Here is a 20,306-nt window from a genome sequence, read left to right as displayed (position 1 = left end):
CATAACAAGCGTTTGACAGTAAACGGTTTCCAATCAAACTGGCGGCTTTGGTCCATGTTATTAACTATGATTTAAACGATATTACTCAGTCCTATTGCACCAAATATTATAACTATTGTTATAGACTTATATTGTAATTCAATTACTGAAATAGTAGTATCATTTATATTCAAAGATAAGCTTTCGCATTGGTCGAGATAGTCACGACCACAACTATCTGAAACATGGTCATAAAACACTCGACAAATTATACCCCAATGGCTATTATCAAGATTGCTGGTACTCGACCCACTGGTATAACAGAAGCAATGATTTCAAACTACTAGTTTGCAGATTCGGATCATGATCAGTTCAGGTTCAATTCGTACAATTTTTCCAATTGAACCACGTATGAATGGAAAAGTGTTCAATGACCATTTTTTCAATAGTAATGTTTAAAGATTAAATTGTCTCGACAATATAGCAAAAAGCATCAAGGCTTGTAACAAGGGCATACTGCAGGGTCGGGGGAAAAATAAAACAAAAAAGGAATAACATGTTAAAGAGTGCTGCAGCAGAAACCAAACCAAAAATCTTCATTATGCAAATCATGATTTGCTAACTAAAGTAGCTTCTGAGTTGCAACAACTTAGTTTGTAGTTTGCAAAATTAATTCAATAAATCTAAGTTAGAAAGTTAAGAGAATCGGACTAACCGCCAATAGCTCTAATGAATGCAATGGCACAACACGATCATCATGATCAGCAGTCAACAGCATTGTTGATGGGTACTGAATTGACTGATTAGGATATTGTTCCCAAGGTCTCTGGACGTTATGCAATGCTGAGTACCTAAATAAACACAATGTATTAAAGAAAATCATATCACACACAAATAGTCCCTAAATAAACACTATGGGAAAAAAAGTTCCTGAGTGATAATGAGAATTCTCAACTATAAACCAGGAAGGAAATCTAAATTACACGTGCTCATGAAATCATATATTAGAGTTAAAACTACGCCTAGCAATCCTCCAACTGAATTGTTGTTATAGCTCTTAGAAAAGGATATAACTTGAATGTGTTTACGATGGAATGAACGTGTTTGAGCTGGGTTGAGTACAAATATTTACCTATTCACGAGTCTATTATGTATCAAAATTAAGAGCAATCTATCCGTAATCCATGTCCACCCATTACACTTTCACTAAAAGTATACTGACAAATTACCAATCCCTTTTAATTGTCCAAAACCTGCTCATTCCATGGTTATCAATGTTCACCCCAGTATCATTACTTACACACAATTCTATACAAATCATCACTAAAATTAAATACTTGTAGAAACTACAATTATGCATTTATAAAATATAAAACATCATTCTTATATTTCATGATCGAGTTAACATACTTGACCAGCCAATGAAATTCTTCCTCCTTGTTTGAACAACCATAATCTGTGGTCCAAGCATGACCCGAATGAGCAAACTAAATCAATAATGATACACGTTAACAAAAGAACAATTTAGTAAAGAAAACAGATCAAAACAAACCTATTGCAAATTTGTGGAACCGTAACATGTCCATGACACCAACATGAGCCAGGGCACAACCAAAAAGATCAGGTCTCTGTTCACAAATTGAGGGTCATAAATACCACAAACTCAACAAAAAAGGCACATTACAATTTACAAAGTACCAGACAAGAAAAGCACCAACCGGAGAGCTCCAGTTGCAACTCCCAAATAAATGGCAAATGAATCATACCTGATTTATGCAAACGCCAACAAGAAGTCCACCGTTGCTTCAACCCTCTATACATAACTTGCTGGGTTGGGTATAACCAGCAGATTTGGTGAAATGAAGTCATCAAAGTAGTTTCCAGATAAGATACTGACGCCACTTTTTTACTACTTCTGTGACAGCAAAGAGTTTCTTGATATAGGCAGATGCAACTTGCATTTGGGAACTCATCTTTTTATTGAAAAAAGCAAGTGGATGGCCCTCTTGAATCAACACAGCACCTATAGCAAGGGTAGAAGCATCAGTCTCTATGATGAAACGCTTGGAAAAATCTGACAGAGACAACAGTGGGGCTTGTGTATTTTTTAATTTTAAGTTATGTAAATGTTGTTGTAGTGGTTGTACTCCAAGTAAATTTAGTGGAACCCAAAAGATCGGTGAGAGGAGAGGCAAGTGAGGCGTATTGGCGAACAAACCACCTGTAAAAATTGTGGCTCAGGCCAATCTAAGATATGTTTAATCTTTTCTTGGTCTGGACTAACACATGTTGCTGAGAGAATATGGCCAAGATAACGAACAGACTCCACAGCAAAAACACACTTAGACAACTTAGCATAAAATTGATTAGACTTTAGCAAATCTAAAATCAAGCGTAAGTGAAGTAAGTGTTCTGAATGAGATTTACTGTAAATAAGAATGTCATAAAAAAAACCAACACAAACTGACACAGGTGAGGTATGAGCAAGTCATTCATTGCTGATCGAAATGTGGAGGGAGCATTAATAAGCCCAAAAGGCATAACTAAAAACTCATAATGGCCATCACATGTTCTAAAAGCAGTTTTGTGTGACTGAATCTTATGGTTTCAAGTTTTAACACCACTAACTTTACAGCTTCATCCTCCATAGGCTTTTACATTTTATTGGCATAAATGGTGAAAATATGGTAAGTAATATATGTTAAGCAATTCCAAACCAATATAAGTACTTTTTATGGGTGAAAAGATTTATTACATAGGACAAATAATTGACTACCATTTTGTCTTATGTTTTGAGTGGTTATAACTAGCGAAGACCTAGCGCGAGCTCTATTCTCCTTACGTTCCACTCCAATTAGTGCCCGTTTGGTAAACACAGTCAATTTCTTCTTCCGTGATAGACATTCCAATTTAAATTTTGCAACTGAATTTAGACACATCTGAGTTGCATTCAATGGTTTAAAATTAATTTTTATCAAAATCTATTCTTTGAACGTTAGTATAATAGACAGTCCTTTAGTCATCATTATGTACAATGAAATCTGTAATCACTAATTAGTGGAAGTCTGAAAGATCTAATATGTTTTTACTTGCATCAAGGAACTTGTTCATGAGGATCTTGGATGCACCCATCCTAGGTATGACTAACGATGCTTTCAATTTATGGGAACTGATAAAAAGATGTATTCCCTCCTTCGAAGCTGCCTTGAACACGTTACCCTATTGGCATGTGCCTTATTTATTACTTTGGTTTTGCAGCATTGGATCAATTTTGGGTTGCAGAGCTGAAATTTTGCAACTTGATGTCACAGACATCAAAATGGAGTGTTTCCTGACACAATCCGGTAGCTTGACTTTGGAGTGGACGGTGGTCTGATGAAATGATAGACACACCATGTGCATCTTCAATTGGAGCTACTTTCTTCTAGCAGTAAAAGATTTCCTAGAACTGTATCTTTTCGTAGAGATAAGAGCACAAGCATTTTATTTCGGTCCCCGAACGTTAGTGCCCTTGAGCAACGTAGAAAGAAATCCAAAAGTTATTATAGTTTTATGATTGAGGTTTAGGGTCTATTCAGAATCGATTGCATAGAATTTATCTTGGAAAGATACATGTTAAAAAAATAGTTTATGTTGAGATTATAAGAATTTATTTTATTTAGTCTGAAGTATAATTTTTTTGGAGTATAAATACAAGTTTTCTAAGAAAAAATTTGACAATAGGAATCTGTTTTACTTACGGAAAGAAAGTACATTTTATAATTCACTATTGATTATTGAGCAATGTTATTTTTCTGGTGGTTAACATGCGTTTGACGGTAAACGGTTTAAACTGGCAGCTTTGGTCCAATGTTAATAACTATGACTCAAAAGATATTAACTCAGTCCTATTGCACTAAATATTTTAACTATTGTTATAGACTTATAGTGCAATTCAATTACTGAAATAGTAGTATCATTTATATTCAAAGATAAGCCTTCGCATTGGTCGAGAAACTCACTCCACGAGTCAGTCACGACCACAATTATCTGACTTGAAAAATTATAACCCAATGGCCAATATCAATATTGGGGGTACTCTACCATCTGGTATAACAGAAGCAATGGTTTCAAACGACTATTCTGCAGATTCGGATCATGATCAGTTCAGGTTCAATTCATACAATTTTTCCAATTGAACCACAGATGAATGGAAAAGATTTCAATGACCGTGTTTTTCAATAGTAGTGTATAAAGATTAAATTGTCTCGACAGCATAGCAAAAGCATGAGGCATCCTTTTATTCAGTTCTTGAATGTTAAAGGGAAGCTAGCTCGATTCAAATAAAACTAAGGAGCATATACAAATACCATTTTGCAACAGAGGGTAGTAATAGTATAAAAGAGTGACATCAGAATGGTGTTCCAACTTTATATGGCACTATGATCCCTTACGTAGGTTGGCCTCCCAAAAAATAAATTTATAATTGACATGCCCTCTTGGCCACCAAATGCAATTCCTTTCCTTTCATGGGTGGAAAAGGAAGAAATGAAATAGCCTCTTGCCGTCAGAAAAAAAATATTCTGTTTTTCCTTCCTCCACCCTATGTTTGAATATGCTCCTCTATTCAATCCAATGTGCGTCTAACATTTTGGCCATGAAACTGTACCGGTCGGCAGCTTCATCTATCTGCGGTTAACAACTTATTTAACTTAAAAACGACACTACAACAATCAACAATGGAGAAGGGAAGCTAATCGATTACCATTTTCTGTGTTGGACGCCCAGCTCCATGCCCAGCCTTGCATTCAATGCGACCAATTATTGGGTTTGTTTGGGGACTTTTATCAAGGCTGGTAACGAGGACATACTGCAGGGTCTGGAAATAAAAAGTAAAATTGAATTACATGTTAAAGAGTGCTGCAGCAGAAACCAAAATCTTCATTATGCAAATAGTGATTTGATAACGAAGGTAGCTTGTGAGTTGTAACAACTTATTTTGTAGTTTGCAAAATAATTCAATAAATCAAAGTTGGAAAGTTTATCCAACCAATACTTTTGAGTTAAGAGAAACAGACTAACCGCCAACAGCTTTAACGAATGCAATGGCACAACACGATCATCATGATCAGCAGTCAATAGCATTGTTGATGGGTACTGAATTGACTGATCGGGATGCTGTTCCCAAGGTCTCCGGACGTTATGCAATGGTGAGTACCTAAGCACAATGTATTAAACAAAATCATATCTCACACACATAGTCCCTAAATCATATCAATACTATGAGAAAAAAAGTTCCTGAGTGATAATAAGAATTCTCAACTATAAACCAGGAAGGAAATCTAAATTACATGTGCTCATGAAATCATATTAAAGTTAAAAATACACCTAGTAATCCTCCAACTGAATTGTTATAGCCCTTAGAAATGGAAATAGCTTGAGCTACGTTCGGCTTCAAGAAGCAATCATAAACCAAGGTGGATAAACACAAACAACTAAATCACTCGTTATTAAGGGCTAGTTGTCATCATTTTGATAATTGTTTACTCACTTATCTTTTTTTTCTTTTTCATATTTGATTATTTAGCAAAAGACAAAGAGTGAGGAAGCCCTGCAATCATACACAAAAGTAATGACTTTGGTCTAATGGGACTATCTCTATCAAAATTGCTTCCTACACCAAGAAATGCACGTGTAGCTTCTGAACTACAGGGAAACAAAACAAGCATTGATTGCAAATAATAGTCAAGGATCAAAGGTGGTGACTAGTTATAGTCTCATAAGTCATAAGGCAGTCGAAAGTACTTGTCTGAAGGGTATTTACGATGGAATGAATGTCTTTGAGCTGGGTCGAGTACAAATATTTACCTGAGTCTATTATGTATCTAAATTAAGAGCAATCTATCTGCAATCCACTACACTTTCACTAAAAGCATCCTGACAAATTATCAATCCATTTTAATTGTCCAAAACCTGCTCATTCCATCGTTACCAATGTTCACCACAGTATCATTACTTACAAGCAATTTTATACAAATCATCACTAAAATAAAATACTTGCAGAAACTACAATTATGCATTTATAAAATATAAAACATCATTCTTATTTTTCATGATCGGTATAGCATACTTGATCAGCCAATGAAATTCTTCCTCCTTTTCTGAACAACCATAGTCTGTGGCCCAAGCATGACCTGAATAACAAAACTAAATCAATAATGATACACAATAACAAAATTACAATTTAGTAAAGAAAACAGATCAAAACAAACCTATTGTAAATTTGTGGAACCGTAACATGTCCATAACACCAACATGAGCCAGGGCACAACCAAAAAGATCAGGTCTCTGTTCACAAATTGGGGTTCATCAATACCACAAACTCAATGAAAAGGCACATTACAGTTAACAAAGGACAAGACATGAAAAGCACCAACCAAAGAGCCCCAGTTGCAACTCCCAAATAAATGGCAAATGAATCATACCTGATTTATGCAAGCGCCAACAAGAAGTCCACCATTGCTTCCACCCTCGATACATAACTTTCTGGGTTGGGTATAACCAGCAGATACAAGGTATTCAGCTGCTGAAATGAAATCATCAAAGCAGTTTTGCTTATTTGCAAGGGAGCCAGATTTATGCCATTCCTCCCCATATTCTCCACCACCACGTATATTTGCTATGCAGAAAACAGCACCTAAATGTCTTGCCAATACAGTGCGACTGATGTTGAAATATGGTGTAAGACTGACGTTAAAGCCGCCATATCCATATAACAGACAAGGGTGTGAACCATCCAAAACAATATCCTTTCTGGCAACAATGAACATTGGAATCTTGGTACCGTCTTTAGAAGGCACAAAAACCTGAAATGTTTAGTTACATTAAAGAATAGAACAAACAGATAAAACCACAACACAGATTCCAAGAGACTGCAATAGTCGTACTCATACAGAGTAATGACATTTAAAAGAGATAAACAAATAATGTGAACTTTAAAATATGGTAACAACTTATCAACATCAAAGAAACTCTTTTTTACCTGATTGACATGAAACTCAGAGCGATCAAACCCAGGGATGTCAATCTCACGAAATATCTTCATGTCAGGAGTTTGTGTTCCCAGGTCGCACTGGTATATGATTCCAGGAGTCAAAAAGCTTGTAAAACCAATGAAAAGCACAGTGTCTTCACGCCGTGCAGAAATTTCACTGACTGTGCCAATGTCAATTGGTAACTTATGTTGCAAGGAACCTGTTTCCAAGTCTCTTACTTGCAGAACATATTTCACATCACTCAAATAGCTCACAATCAGTTGATTACCATTTACAGCACGTGCTGACTCAAGCACATCTTTTTCAGACTCTGGGATAACATCGGTCCAAGCATTTGGTTCTTTCAAATCTACTCGGACTAGTTTATATTTTGGGGCATCTTTGTTAGTTAAAAATGTAAACAATGTGTCATCATTTGCAATGGCTTGATATTGTCCATCAAATTTATCAACCAGCTTGACAAATGGGAGGAGGGAACTCTCATTCCGAAAACCTTCCAGCCCGTTTGGAAGTTCAGACAAGTCACAGTAATAAAGCTTGTTAACTGGATCACACCCTTCTTCGATATAGAGAAGAACATACTGCACAATCAATGAAAAAACAGTCAGTTTTTTTACGGAAATTGAAATCACATCGTATACATAAAACCATTTCCGTGCCTTGTCACAATAATGCCCTTTGACAAAGGAAAATCATATTATGCCTAAGCTTACTATCACGTCTAACTTGCAAAGTTGCAATGTTATGAATTTAACCATAGTTCCTACAAATTACAAGAAAGAAAAAAAGAAGTATATTTTCTGATGGAAGTAGATATTTAAATAAATTACATAACAGTAAGTTGCATAATCCTTTTTTCTGACAATAATTAGAATATTGTGAAGTTTAAAGATCCAGGTCTTTAAGTTAAGATATGACTAAAAAAGTCCAATTTGAATATAGCAACAACAAAAAAATACCACGGTAATATGATATACATTTGTAAAAAAAAAAAAAATGAATGGTAAGGCCTAAACAATGAAGCATCAATGATATTGATATCACTAAAACCTTGAAAAGAACAGCGTCAAAATAACAAAAAGGTACCTTGCCATCCTCAGTAACAGTTCCTCCAAACATATATTTAGGATTCTCAGGATCCCTCCAACACAGAATATCTTGTGATTGATCAGTACCCAAAAAATGATAATAGAGCTCATGATAAAGGTTTGCATTAGTCTCAGTCCCAGCATCTACTAGTTCTCCATCCCTACTTGGCAAAGAAAAGTAATGAACTCAAATTTTGAATCCCACCATCATCCCTTTGAATGTGTAAGATCACAAATGAGAAATTTCAAAGTACTGGAAAGAAGATTAGAATAGAGAGAACGACATACTTTGGTGCGGGATAGCGGCTGTAAAAGAAACCTTTGGTATCATGCGTCCAACTAATAGAGGAAAACTTGACCTGAAACATGAAGCATTAGCATTATTTTGATTTGAATTCCATTCAGTTAAGTCATTGAACATTGATTCATTCTCTAACTAACCCAAGATAAAGTGTCAGGCTGGACAGTCTTGTCCCGAATACGCATCAAGTTTATTGTGACCCAGTCACTGCCGCTGGAACTAAGTCCATAAGCCAAAAACTCAGCGTCTTTGCTAACGGATAGCGTGTTGAGTGAGACAGTGCCATCTTCACTGAGGGCATTTGGGTCGAGCAAAACCTCAGCCTCAGCCTCCAGAGTGTCCTGCACATAGAGCACGCTCTGCGCCTGAAGCCCCGTGTTGTGGAAGTAAAAATACTTATTATCGCCTCGTCTGAAAGGAGCGTTGTAACGAGGATTATCAAACAACTTGGTTATCTTCTCGGCCAGTTTGGGCCTACAGTCGCACCTCTGCAGCACCGAATCCGTCAGCGCAACCTGTTTCTGCACGAACTCTTTCACTTCCTCTGCCTCCGGATTCTCCAGCCTAACAAAACACAAACACAAGCACTTGTAAGTAAGAATCGAAGAAAGTGTCATGTTGACAATAGCTCAACCAACTGAACTAGACTCCTTTCACTTTAGTTAGTTAGTTGTTACTAAAACCAAATGAAAATATACTATTGGAGCTCCGTTCCCTACCATCGGTAAGGATCAGCAATCTTGACGCCGTGGAAGTCGTCAAGGACGGAGTCGTCTCTGCGAGCAGTGGGATATTGGATAGGTTGGTAGAGAGCAGAGAGAGAACCCATTGCTGTCTTAGCGATTGAAGAAGAATGTTGTCGGAGGCGAGTGGAATTTAAGACAGAGAGATGTCGAATGTGGCAACCATATGACAACATTGTTACGTTATGCTATGCCACTTTTATAATTATAGGTCGCTTCTGCTCCTCGGAAAGGAAAGATAATGTCGCCATTTTAAACATACATCTTCTCCCTCACCACCAAAACAATAGTCTCTGTCTTTAATTCGCCTTCTTTTTAGGTACACTAATAGAGGATCAGCTTTTCAATTTCATAATATTTATTTATACTTTTAATATTATTAGTAACATTCTATCAATTCAAATAATAGTACCGGATATTGGTGGTGTTCTAATTGAAAATTTTAAATTTAGTTTCTTAAATATATTATGATATATTAATTTTGTTATTAAATTTATGATATTATTTTATTATTAAGTTTTAATGTTTAATGATTAATTTAATAATAAATTATATTTTTTAAAAATCAACTTAATATTAAATTTCAAAGTTTAAAATATTTTTCTATTTTACAAACTTATCTATTATCTCTCACATATTAAATTATGAAATTTACCTAAATACCAATTCATCCTTTTTCTTATTTTATTTATTTATAAAATAAGAAAAATAAAACTAATATTAAATTTCTTATTAAGATAAAATTGCAAAACCATTTTTAATTTAATGAATAGTTATACGCAATTAGTGGCAAGTTCTGGAAATCTAATCGTTTCCATTCCATGATGTCGCCATTTTGAGTATAACATGAAAATCAGACACTGACAGCCACAGTCCACAGCCCACAGGGGATTTGCCTGAATCGATTCCACAGTTCCTACCCTGACCCAGTCGATTTGCTTGCATGTTATTTAATTTTGATATTTTTTCCTTAAATTAAATGACGATTCAACTGTATATAGTAATCATAATTTACTTATACATAATTAATTATAACTATATATATATATATATATATATATATATTCAATAGTGTTTTTATGCATTTTAATATAAAATTTACTTTTACTTTCTTATTTTAGCATTTGCCAAGTGATTTTATATTTTTTTTATAATTTCCTTAAACTTAGTTAAATAAGTTACACAAATGATATCGGAAAAAATTTATATAAACTTTTTTGACCTTTGTGAACCTGATAAATTATCTAACATTTATAAATTCTCTTTAACTTATTTTAACAAACTTTTTAGAGAAGCTTACGAAAATAAATTGTTATTATTTTATCTCAATAAATATCAATGAGGGTTTTGCATGGTTTGGTTTTAAAAAACCAAACCAAATCCATTTTAAAACTAAATATGTAGAATGACTTTTAAAATCAAACTATTTTTATTTATTTTAAACTAATTTGAGTTTTTACCAAACTAACTTTTAGACTAGTTTATGAACAAAACCAGATTTAGTTGATCAAAACTAGTTTTGAAACTAATTTTTTATTCAAAAACCGAATTTAATTTTAAAAACAGTCCAAAGTTGGTTTTAAATTAGTTTTAAAAAACAAATTTTGCAATTGAATTGATTTTTAAATCAGTTATAGTTGAAAACTAGTTTTAAAAATTGGATAGCCAAATTATTTGTTAAAAATTAAACCAAAATTGGTTTAAAAATCAGTTTGCATTATTTAGAATATTTAAGTATGGTTTGATTTGGATTGTGATTTAATTTAACCAATTTTTTTGTATAATCTTAACTTCCATAATTAATTTTATATGACATAAAATCTAATATTATAAGACTTTATTTAATAAACACTTGATGAATATGCCTACTTAAACACATTTTATTTTGAAGTCATAAAATTAGTTTAATATTGAGAAGAGAGATTTACATTTAAGATTTACTTGATTAAAGAGAAAAAGGAAAGAGAAGTTGCAGCTTTGTATTCTTCATTAATATTCTAACAAAAGATTAACTACTAGCATTTGTAAATCAAATAAAAATTGATTAAAAAACTAAAAGAATCCAACTCTCAATTAGTTAAGAATGAAGGTTGTTATAAACCTCTTCATACATGTTATTCTTACGAGTCAAAATATGAATCAGAAAAAAAAAAACATTTGATTAAAAGCGAACTACATTGGGAAGTTAATGGGCGTAATTGGACATTGGGCCTAATGGGCTGTTTGCTAAGCACCCGCAACGACATTTAATTCAACTGAGTGTTACTAGGTACATCCAGCATTCTTTGAAAATGACAAAATTATTTCTGCCAATTTCTCTCCTTACGGATCAACTTGATCCGTAAAAGACTTACAGATCAACTTGATCCGTAAAAGACTTACGGATCAAGTTAATCCGTAAGTCTTAAAAATTAACTTATGGATCAATTTGATCCGTAAGGGGTATTTCTGTCTTTTCGTGGTTAGTGTTGGATGCACCAATAATAATGTTGGGTGCACCTAACAACACTCTAATTCGACGGACAATTGGCTAACATCGGGAGGGAGAGAAACTTGACTAAAAAACAAAACAAAAACAAACTAGTCTGGACAACAAATAATTGGGCAATCAGAGAGCGAGCCTAACCCATTAAGAATTAACCAAAGTCAAGTAAATATTGGTTTCAAGAAGTATTTAAAAAAAATTCTATTTTTATATTTTTTTATTTAAAAACATTCTTAATAAAAATATTCGTATATGAGATCTAATATTCACATCTAGATTTTTATCATTTTTTGTATTATAAATCTAAGGAGTATATTGGATTAGGGTTTAAAAAGATTATTTTACTAAAAAACAAGTCTTGTGAATTTTAAAGATTATATAAAAATATTATGATTTATTATATTTTTTACAAGACTTTTATGATAGTTTGAATTTTAAGAAATTTATATTATAAGTATTTAAAGGATTCGAAAGGACTATATAGATTTATAAGATTTGAAAATTTTTAAAAACACATTCAAAATTATAAGAGTTAATACAAAAAAAGAAATGGTGAGGTTTGAATAAAAAAATTAAAATTAATATAATTTTTTTAAATCTTTTAATAGTTATATTGATTCTAACTTTATGTCTTCCTATATTAATCTTTCTTGCAATAATATATTTTCATTCTTACTTTTGGATTTGAACAATAAATTTAAAATTATACATTAATTTTTTTTGTTTTTTTTAATTACTATAATTATTTCATGATAAATCTAAGGACATGTTTAAATGGGGTATAATAATAAGCATATATTAGAAGGGGTTAGTGAGGGTAAAAAATTGGTTGGAGGATTAGTGAGTTATGTGGATGACGAAATTAAGAATGACAATCACAAAAATATGATGTTGAGCAGGTGATGAACATAGTCAGTATAAGGAAAGTAAGACTAGTCTTAGCACATAAGACAAACATTAATTTAATTTAAAAAATGGAAAAAATACAAAGGAAATGAGTATATTTGATATTTTTATTTAAAAAAAAATAGGAAAAATATATATGACACATGCATCTTGAAAAATATTAAAGAGAGAAAAAGATATGTGATTGGAAAAAAGAAAGTTTAATAACCAATAGCAAAAAAAAAAAGTCTAACAAAATTTCAAGGATTTTAGTGAGATTATTTGATAAATGTTTTATACTAAAAAAGTTAGATGAAATCTATTGAAATTGTTCTTAAAGAATAATTCATCAAAATTTGTATATCTTTAATACTAAAAGACTTTTTATAAATTATAAAAAATCTTAATTAAATACCTCCAGATTTTGTTGTCTTTCTTAAAAATTCTTAAAAGTCTTAGTTGAATATTACAAAAGTTATTTATACTATTTAAAATTTCGATTAAATATCATAAGAATTTTTTGACTTTTTAAAATAAAATCTTTTAAAATTATTTGAAATTCAAATCCAATACATCTCCTAAGTTCTCATACTCTTAAACGATAATAGTTTTAGAATTTTTTTAATCAAATCAGGCGACTTCTTTTATTAATTATTTTTATTTTTTTTCTTTTAAAAACTATTACTTAATTTTGATATTATTTAAATTTTAAATATTGATACACTACATTAAATGAAAACAATATTTTTTTTAGATAAATTAAGTCTATGATGATTACATTCTTAATCAAAGAAATCTCATTTATGACCACTCTAAACAAATATATAATGCATTGTAAAAAAGACAAATTAAAACATATAAATGAGATTTCTTTACACAATTTGAGTTACCTTACCGTGGAAGCAAATATTATGTTGAGTGCAGCTTTTGAGAAAGAAGAGCTTCAGGTTGCATTCCATATGCATCCTTACAAATCACCCGGGCCAGATGGTCTAAATTCTGCCTTCTATAGGAGAATTTGGAGCTTATGAGGTGATGAGATCTTTGAGGCTTGTTGCTCTTGGTTTGAAACAAGTTCGTTACTAGCTAGTTGGAACCAATGATACTTCTGTAGTTATAAATCCTAAAGTGTGAAAATCTGAAGTCAATGCAAGAGTTCAGAACGATTGCATTATGCGACATTATTTATAAAATTCTTTCCAAATCACTTGCCAACAAATTAAAGAATACCTTATTGCTATAATTGGAGAATAACAATCTACTTTGATAGCTGGCAGATCCAATATGGATAATGTTCTCGTGGCTTCAGAAATTATCCATTGCTTGAAGAGCAAAAGAAGTGGAGGGTTTGAGGAGTTGTCTCTAAAGGTGGATATCAATAAAGCCAAAGATAGGATTAACTGGGGATATCTAAGAGTTGTCATGATCAAGATCATGGAATCCAATCTTGTTTGGGTGAAAAAGATTATGTTGTGTGTGAAAACAGTGCACTACTAGGTCAATGTTAATCATAATTTGGTTGGTCCGATAAGTCCTGGTAGAGGGTTAAGGCAAGGCGATCCATTTTCTCCTTACCTTTTTCTCACTTGCGGAGAAGGTTTAAGTTCCTTATCCGGAATGCTCAACAACTAGGTCGTTTTCATGGCATCAAAATATGGCGTGGTGCCCCAACAATAACGCATTTATTGTTCGTGGGCAATAGCTATCTGTTATGTAGAGCTACTACGAATGAGGTGAATGAATTAAGGAGAATTCTGGAGCTTTATGAAGTGGCTTCCGGTCAAGCCATAAATCTAGTACTTTTTTTAGTTCAAATACTGATGATGCAAGGCGCAATTTGCTTTCAAATATCCTTGGGGTTCACGCTAGAATTGGTGCTGAGAAATACCTAGGAATGCCTTTAATTATTGGCAAGAATAGAAGGAGTACCTTTGGGTTTGTTAAAGATAAGGTGTGAAAGAGAATAAACTCCATGGCGGGAATTTGTATCCAAAGCAGGTTGTGAATTCATGATTAAGGTTGCTTTACAGGCCATTCTCACCTATGTTATGAGTGCCTATCTCTTGCCGAAGTCAACTATGGAGGAATTTCAAGGTATGTTAAACTCATATTGGTGGGGTGCAAATAGCAAAGGAATAAAATGGATGAAATAAGAGAAATTAACAGTAAGAAAGGACCTACGAGGTATGAATTTTTTAGAACTTATTGGATTCAATCTTGTTATGCTTAGGAAACAAGGGTGGAGGTTTATCTCTCAGCCCCACTGATATGGTTACTAAAACTCTTCAAAGCCAAATACTTCCCTTGAGTGGATTTTTTGGATTCCTCTCTTGGTCATAATCCAAGCTATTCTTGGCGTAGCATTTGGAGTTCTCGAGACTTAATAAAGGTGGCACTCAGAAGGAGGATCGGAGATGGTGTTAATATTAATGTTTGGTCTCAGCACTGGATTAATAATGAGACTTCGGGTCCTATTGGTGATGTTCCTCACTCGCAGTCAAAGAGCTGGTGGTTAAAGATTTGATGATACCGGGTACTAGACAATGGGACAAAACACTTATTTATGCATTGATGCCTCAATGGTATGATAAAATTATGTAAGTGCCTCTATTTGATGAGGATAGAAGAATTTGGAAGTTTTCCAGGGACGGATTATACTCAGTGAAGTCGACTTACAGACTAGTTATGTATCAATTCGGAGACCAACATCAGTTTCAAATCCCAGGTAATTGGATGGCAATTTGGAGATTAAATGTTCCTCAAAAGATCAAAGTTTTCCTTTGAAGGGTTTGCATGGATTGCATTCCTACAAGAATACGACTGCAATCAAGAGGTATAGAATGTCCAGCTTCTTGCCTTTTCTGTCAACGAAATTTGGAAAATGCATTTCACTATTTCTTTACCTGTCCTGGAAGTATTTCTGTTTGGGAAAGAGAAGGTTTGTGGCACATGATCGAACCTTGCTTGACTGTAGTTGAATAAATCTGTGAGTTGCTTCTCTGATTCATTATATTATTAAAATGGAGAGAAGTACTGATTCTATTTTGTAAAAAAAAAAGATTTTCAAAATAAAAATTTCTTTGTAGAGAATGTGTTTTACGATAACTATTAGTAGTATTTAGCAAAAACCAATAACTCTTAAATACTAATGATAGTGCGAATCTGAACATATAATTTTGCCTTTGGCGGTCCTAGTTCCCACAAAAAGGGTTGCCATGACAAAAGAGTATAATGATTGAATGAGGACAATAATTCGCATATGCTCCATTCAACCCATTAATGTGGAAGCAATTACTCATCCTCCGACTGGCAAACGCTGATAATGATCTAGTGTGCCTTATAGCAATACATTATCATTACTCTTTTCCATGTTCAAAAAGAATATCTTAAGATATCGAAATAACTCATTTAAAATACTAATTTTAAGGATAATAGTTAAATAAAATAAATAAAAAAAGTACGTTTGTAAAGTCATGCCTTAAATATATTAATAATGTTAATGTTGGCTGTTTTGATAAAAATAATATTAAAATATTGATTATATTAAAATATTAAACTATTTTAACACCTACTTCTTAAATAACTTAAAATATTTAATAAAACATATTTAATACTTTTATGTTATATGTTTATAAATACAATAGAAATATCTTAAATAAGTGATATTTTCTTTTATCTAGAACTTTTGTATTTAGACAATATACGAGATATCTAATTAATCTTTATGAATTGAATTATAAATAAATATTACATTTAAAATAAAACTTAAATATAATTTTGGTTCCTTTATTTTTTAAATTTCTAATTTTTATTCTTCTATTTTAAAATAGAAACATTTAATTCTTATATTTTTTTAAAATTTATAATTTTGGTCATTCTGTTTTAAAATATGAAAATTTAGTTTCATGTAAGATCTTCAATTTTAGTCATTTCATTAAATTAAAAGTGTTAACTAATAAGAAATTAACATAAACTATGATGAGAACTAAATAAATTATTTCATATTATGATCACTAAGTCATATCATATTAATTTGTTTTTAGAATTTCCCCCTCTAACAAAACATGCAATGAATAATCATTTATTAAAAGAAGGTAAGCAAATAGAAACAACAATAAGCTACCCATAATCAGGGAGAGATAGCACAGTTGTTGGAGACTTGGAGTGAAGGAGAACTGTGGATTGTCATCAATTTTGTCATAGAACACATTGAGAATAAAAGTGAAGTCGAAGATGAAAAAAATTCAACATGAAGATAACTATATCAGAAAAGAAGTATTAAGAGAAAACAAAGAAAAGCCATTCTTATATATAAGAGAATGAAGAGGAAACATTTGTGTCCTTCAATATAAATGTTGATGTCCTTGAGCCATCTTTGCTACCGTCAAGACTGAAAACTCTTCAAAATTGAAGTAGGAACAAAAAATATGAAAACAAATCTAAAAGTAAAAACATATTCTAGTAAAAAGAATATCTGCTGTAAAAAAGTAAAAAGAATATATTTTCCTTAAATTAATAATAATGACAAAATTGGGAAAAAATAGAAATATATATTGTTCGATCTGATTAAATCCAAAACGGAAAAAATCCAAACCAATTATAATATTTGAGAATCTCTTAAATTCTTGATCAACGACTTTAATTGATCTCTTTATTTTTTCCCATAATTTTGGCGTCCTATTTTGTAACAATTTTCAAAAGAAGTTTTCAACCAAAGCAAACCAAATCAACTCAACAAAAAATATTATTTTCAATTCAAGTTATAGGGTTAACAACCAATATACTCCTACAAATCAAACCAATAGAAATTAAGTTTCATTGACTTGTTGATTAAATTGGATTATATGAAGAAAAAAAATTGATTCACTTCTTTTTTAGATGAAAAAAACAAAATTGATTCAAGTATCATATATAGCTCCTATCTTGTAAATCATATACTAGTCAAATTAAATTTTTTAAGTTCATCATAATTTTTTTAAAATCGCTCCCTAACACGCCTTTAGTTATTTATTTTCGTGTCAAATAAATTAATAAATGAATTAAATTCGCTTATTATTGTAAATATATTTTATAATCAACCATAAACTTTCATTAGATAAATCCTTATTAAATCCATTAGCCAAACGCATGCAAATTCTTATTGAACAATAAATGTTTTGTTAGTCTTACTTACAGATAGTTTTAGCCAGGTTTTTTTCAAAATAAAATAAGTTAACAAGTTATCCTGTCCAGTTTATTCTATCTAATTACTTCTTTTAATTTCTTATAATAAAGTTCAGACCATTTTTTCTGCTTATTATGGAAGAAGCGGCGATCATTTTCGTTGCCTTCTGCAATATTGCAACTCTTATCCTTGAAATTAAAAGCACTGTATATATATCTAAGACTAAGACATGTAGGCTGAAACAAATTAAAAGGGAGCCTTATTTTAACATAATGATCCAAAAAACATGCACTCATCGTTGCATGCCCTTTCCAAAGCTTATAAAAGTCTTGTGAAAAAGTTGTTTGATTAACGTGTGCTGTTGTCTTGAAGATTCATGATTGCCTGCAAACCCACCGCGCATATACTTATATGATATATCCTCAAGCAAGCAAAAGGCAGTGACTAAATAATACTACTATCTAGGGAACACACAATGCTGACTTTTTACAGTTTTACGAGATTACTATTATCTGAAATCTGAAATTACTTTTAACCAACTTCCTCATTTGATTGGTCCACCTCGTGCTTGGGACTTTGGCATCTAAACACTCCATTTCAGAAAAAAAGGAAACCAAATAAAATCAGATCTATTAGAGAAAAACAAAACAAAATCCTTGGGGTGTTATATCCCTCATTATAGTACAAGACTGCGACGAGTCTGCCATAATAATGAAATGGTCCCATAATTAAGGTAAAATTCCTTGCAAACTTTGGAATCGTACACGCTTGGAACCAAATTCAAAATGCATTTGCCGTTAGCTAGCTGTGAGATGCATAGTCATAGTACACTCCAGCGCAAGTTTGGAGGGCCACCCACCCTGCTATCCCGTGTTTACACCTTATACCACTCCTATTAATCACATCACGTACTCTGTCAATAAATATATTTTTTTAAATTTTTTTAATTAATGTTCAAAAGACACTGATTAATGTTCGTCTAATGATAATGTTCTTAGAACATTTAATTAAGAAATTAAAAGAAGAAAAAATTTCATTGGGACATACCTATTTATTAGTTCATTAATTTTGATTGAAAATGTATGCAAGGAAACTAATCTCTCAAAACCCCAACCGAAGAGAATTGATTAGAAATAATCATATGAAAATTCTCAACATTGTTAGGAAGCAGACAAGCGTTACTGACTTTGGATGGACGTCACGCGCCATAGAAGATTGCGCTTTGCATTGAAAGAAGAGCAAGAGGGTTTTAATTTCAATCTGCAATCATGAGCCTAACTTGACGTTCAGAGAGCTCGTGGAGCCTAGAAAGAAAGAAAGAAAGAAAGATACGTACACCCATCTGCCTCACTCACCTACATATGGCTATGTATTGTATTATTAGCAAATAAGTAACGCGAATAACCCAAAGCACCTTTGTTTTCTTTCAATCAAAATGGCAATAAGTCTGGCATGCATGGAGCTAAAGCTGAAGCCAGCCACGGACACTGATCTATATATGTACCTATCTTTAATTTCCAGTTTGTCATATCTATGACAATCAAACCAAGTAACTAACAAAACATGTAAATATAATTATCTATAACCATGGCAGATTTCAAATTAAATGATAAAAACCTAAACTTTGATTTGAAAAGGAATAGAATTTCTTTTTATTGAAATCCCATCTCATCCCGAGAGAGGATCTTGTCATCAAGTCTCCCACTATACCGATCCACGAGGAAAAATGAAAACTTTGAGCATTAACAGATCGAAGGAAGCAAGGAAGAGATTAGGGTTTCCATGTCCTAAGCCAACCAACAAATATAGTAAATATTTAGCGAGGACTGAGAGAACGCAACCTAATACAAAGAAGGAAATTAAGGCATGTTAGTGCTACCAACCTCTCCCTTTTATCTCTAATTTGCGTAGCCAACTTATTAGGGTCTGCAGAAGAAGAAAACAAAACAGCAAGCAGTATGGTGGTAATAATCCTTTCGGGAGGAGGAGAAAGTCATGGTCTTCGTATCATATATAAGTTAGATGATAACAGATCGAACACAGTATTGTATAAGCATTACAAGAATCACGATTAAGTATATATTTGAAAAATATATATAGAAACAGAAAAATAATGGTTTAGGGAGATCGATGTAACGTTGTGGTGGCTCTTTCTTTTATTTACCTTTTAATTGTTGAGAGATGAATAAATATCATGAAGGCTTTACAAAGAGCAGACAACAGAACTCAGTTGACAGTATGCCCACCTCCAACTTCACGAACATGTGGCTCAGAGAGAGAGTAGGAAGTGGAGGTGGACAGAATGCCAATAAACTCTGTTAGCAACCCTTTGCTAAACCCTCATGAAGAGAAGAAGATAGTGTGAAGGAATATTGAATAAGAAGTTGAGGGTGTGTGAATCGTGATGGCTGCAGCGGCAGGTATTTAAGATGTGATGGAGCTTGACTTACTTCACAGTAAATGAAATGAGAGAGAGAGAGAGAGAAAAAAAAAACTAAATTAACTACATAGTATTATTAATATTAGGTAAATGTTTATCAGTATTATAAGAGTACTAGTTATGAAATTTAAAATAAAATATTTTCATTAGAAAACAAAAGATTATATTATCTGTAATTTTTTTTATA

General features: G+C 32.4%; 1 protein-coding gene, 1 long non-coding RNA gene and 1 other non-coding gene across 3 annotated transcripts; all 3 read right to left on the bottom strand.

Moving 5' to 3' along the window:
* Positions 1 to 281: 281 nt before the first annotated feature.
* Positions 282 to 2,631, bottom strand: LOC102666251 (uncharacterized). The gene is made up of 4 exons (XR_001384743.3): positions 1,746 to 2,631; positions 1,532 to 1,607; positions 1,390 to 1,435; positions 282 to 830 (listed from the first exon to the last, which is right to left on the bottom strand). It is a non-coding gene; the product is annotated as an uncharacterized lncRNA (long non-coding RNA).
* Positions 2,632 to 4,235: 1,604 nt separating this feature from the next.
* On the bottom strand, positions 4,236 to 9,437 carry LOC100812955 (prolyl endopeptidase). Its single transcript, XM_003544959.5, has 11 exons — positions 9,122 to 9,437; positions 8,543 to 8,966; positions 8,390 to 8,460; positions 8,100 to 8,262; positions 7,001 to 7,594; positions 6,444 to 6,824; positions 6,231 to 6,306; positions 6,089 to 6,152; positions 5,041 to 5,176; positions 4,724 to 4,837; positions 4,236 to 4,647 (listed from the first exon to the last, which is right to left on the bottom strand). Exons 1-11 carry the CDS (start codon positions 9,319 to 9,321, stop codon positions 4,582 to 4,584), a joined length of 2,289 nt encoding a protein of 762 aa, XP_003545007.2. The 5' UTR covers positions 9,322 to 9,437; the 3' UTR covers positions 4,236 to 4,581.
* A 10,459-nt stretch (positions 9,438 to 19,896) lies between these two features.
* Positions 19,897 to 20,000, bottom strand: MIR394B (microRNA MIR394b). Its single transcript, NR_048756.1, has one exon. It is a non-coding gene; the product is annotated as a microRNA MIR394b (primary transcript).
* Between the last annotated feature and the right edge of the window lie 306 nt (positions 20,001 to 20,306).

The sequence above is a fragment of the Glycine max genome, chromosome 14 (assembly GCF_000004515.6).
Source record: "Glycine max cultivar Williams 82 chromosome 14, Glycine_max_v4.0, whole genome shotgun sequence".
Classification (NCBI taxonomy): domain Eukaryota; kingdom Viridiplantae; phylum Streptophyta; class Magnoliopsida; order Fabales; family Fabaceae; genus Glycine; species Glycine max.
This window is presented reverse-complemented; position numbering and strand designations above follow the sequence as displayed.

What these genes read in the sequence shown, in the direction of transcription:
- LOC100812955 (XM_003544959.5), bottom strand. Translation starts at nt 9,321, where the DNA reads ATGTTGTCATATGGTTGCCACATTCGACATCTCTCTGTCTTAAATTCC. An exon ending in CTGAGTTTCATGTCAATCAG is followed by an intron (nt 6,825 to 7,000) that starts GTAAAAAAGAGT and finishes TAAACATTTCAG; the next exon opens with GTTTTTGTGCCTTCTAAAGA. An exon ending in ATTCGTTAAAGCTGTTGGCG is followed by an intron (nt 4,838 to 5,040) that starts GTTAGTCTGTTT and finishes TTTTATTTCCAG; the next exon opens with ACCCTGCAGTATGTCCTCGT.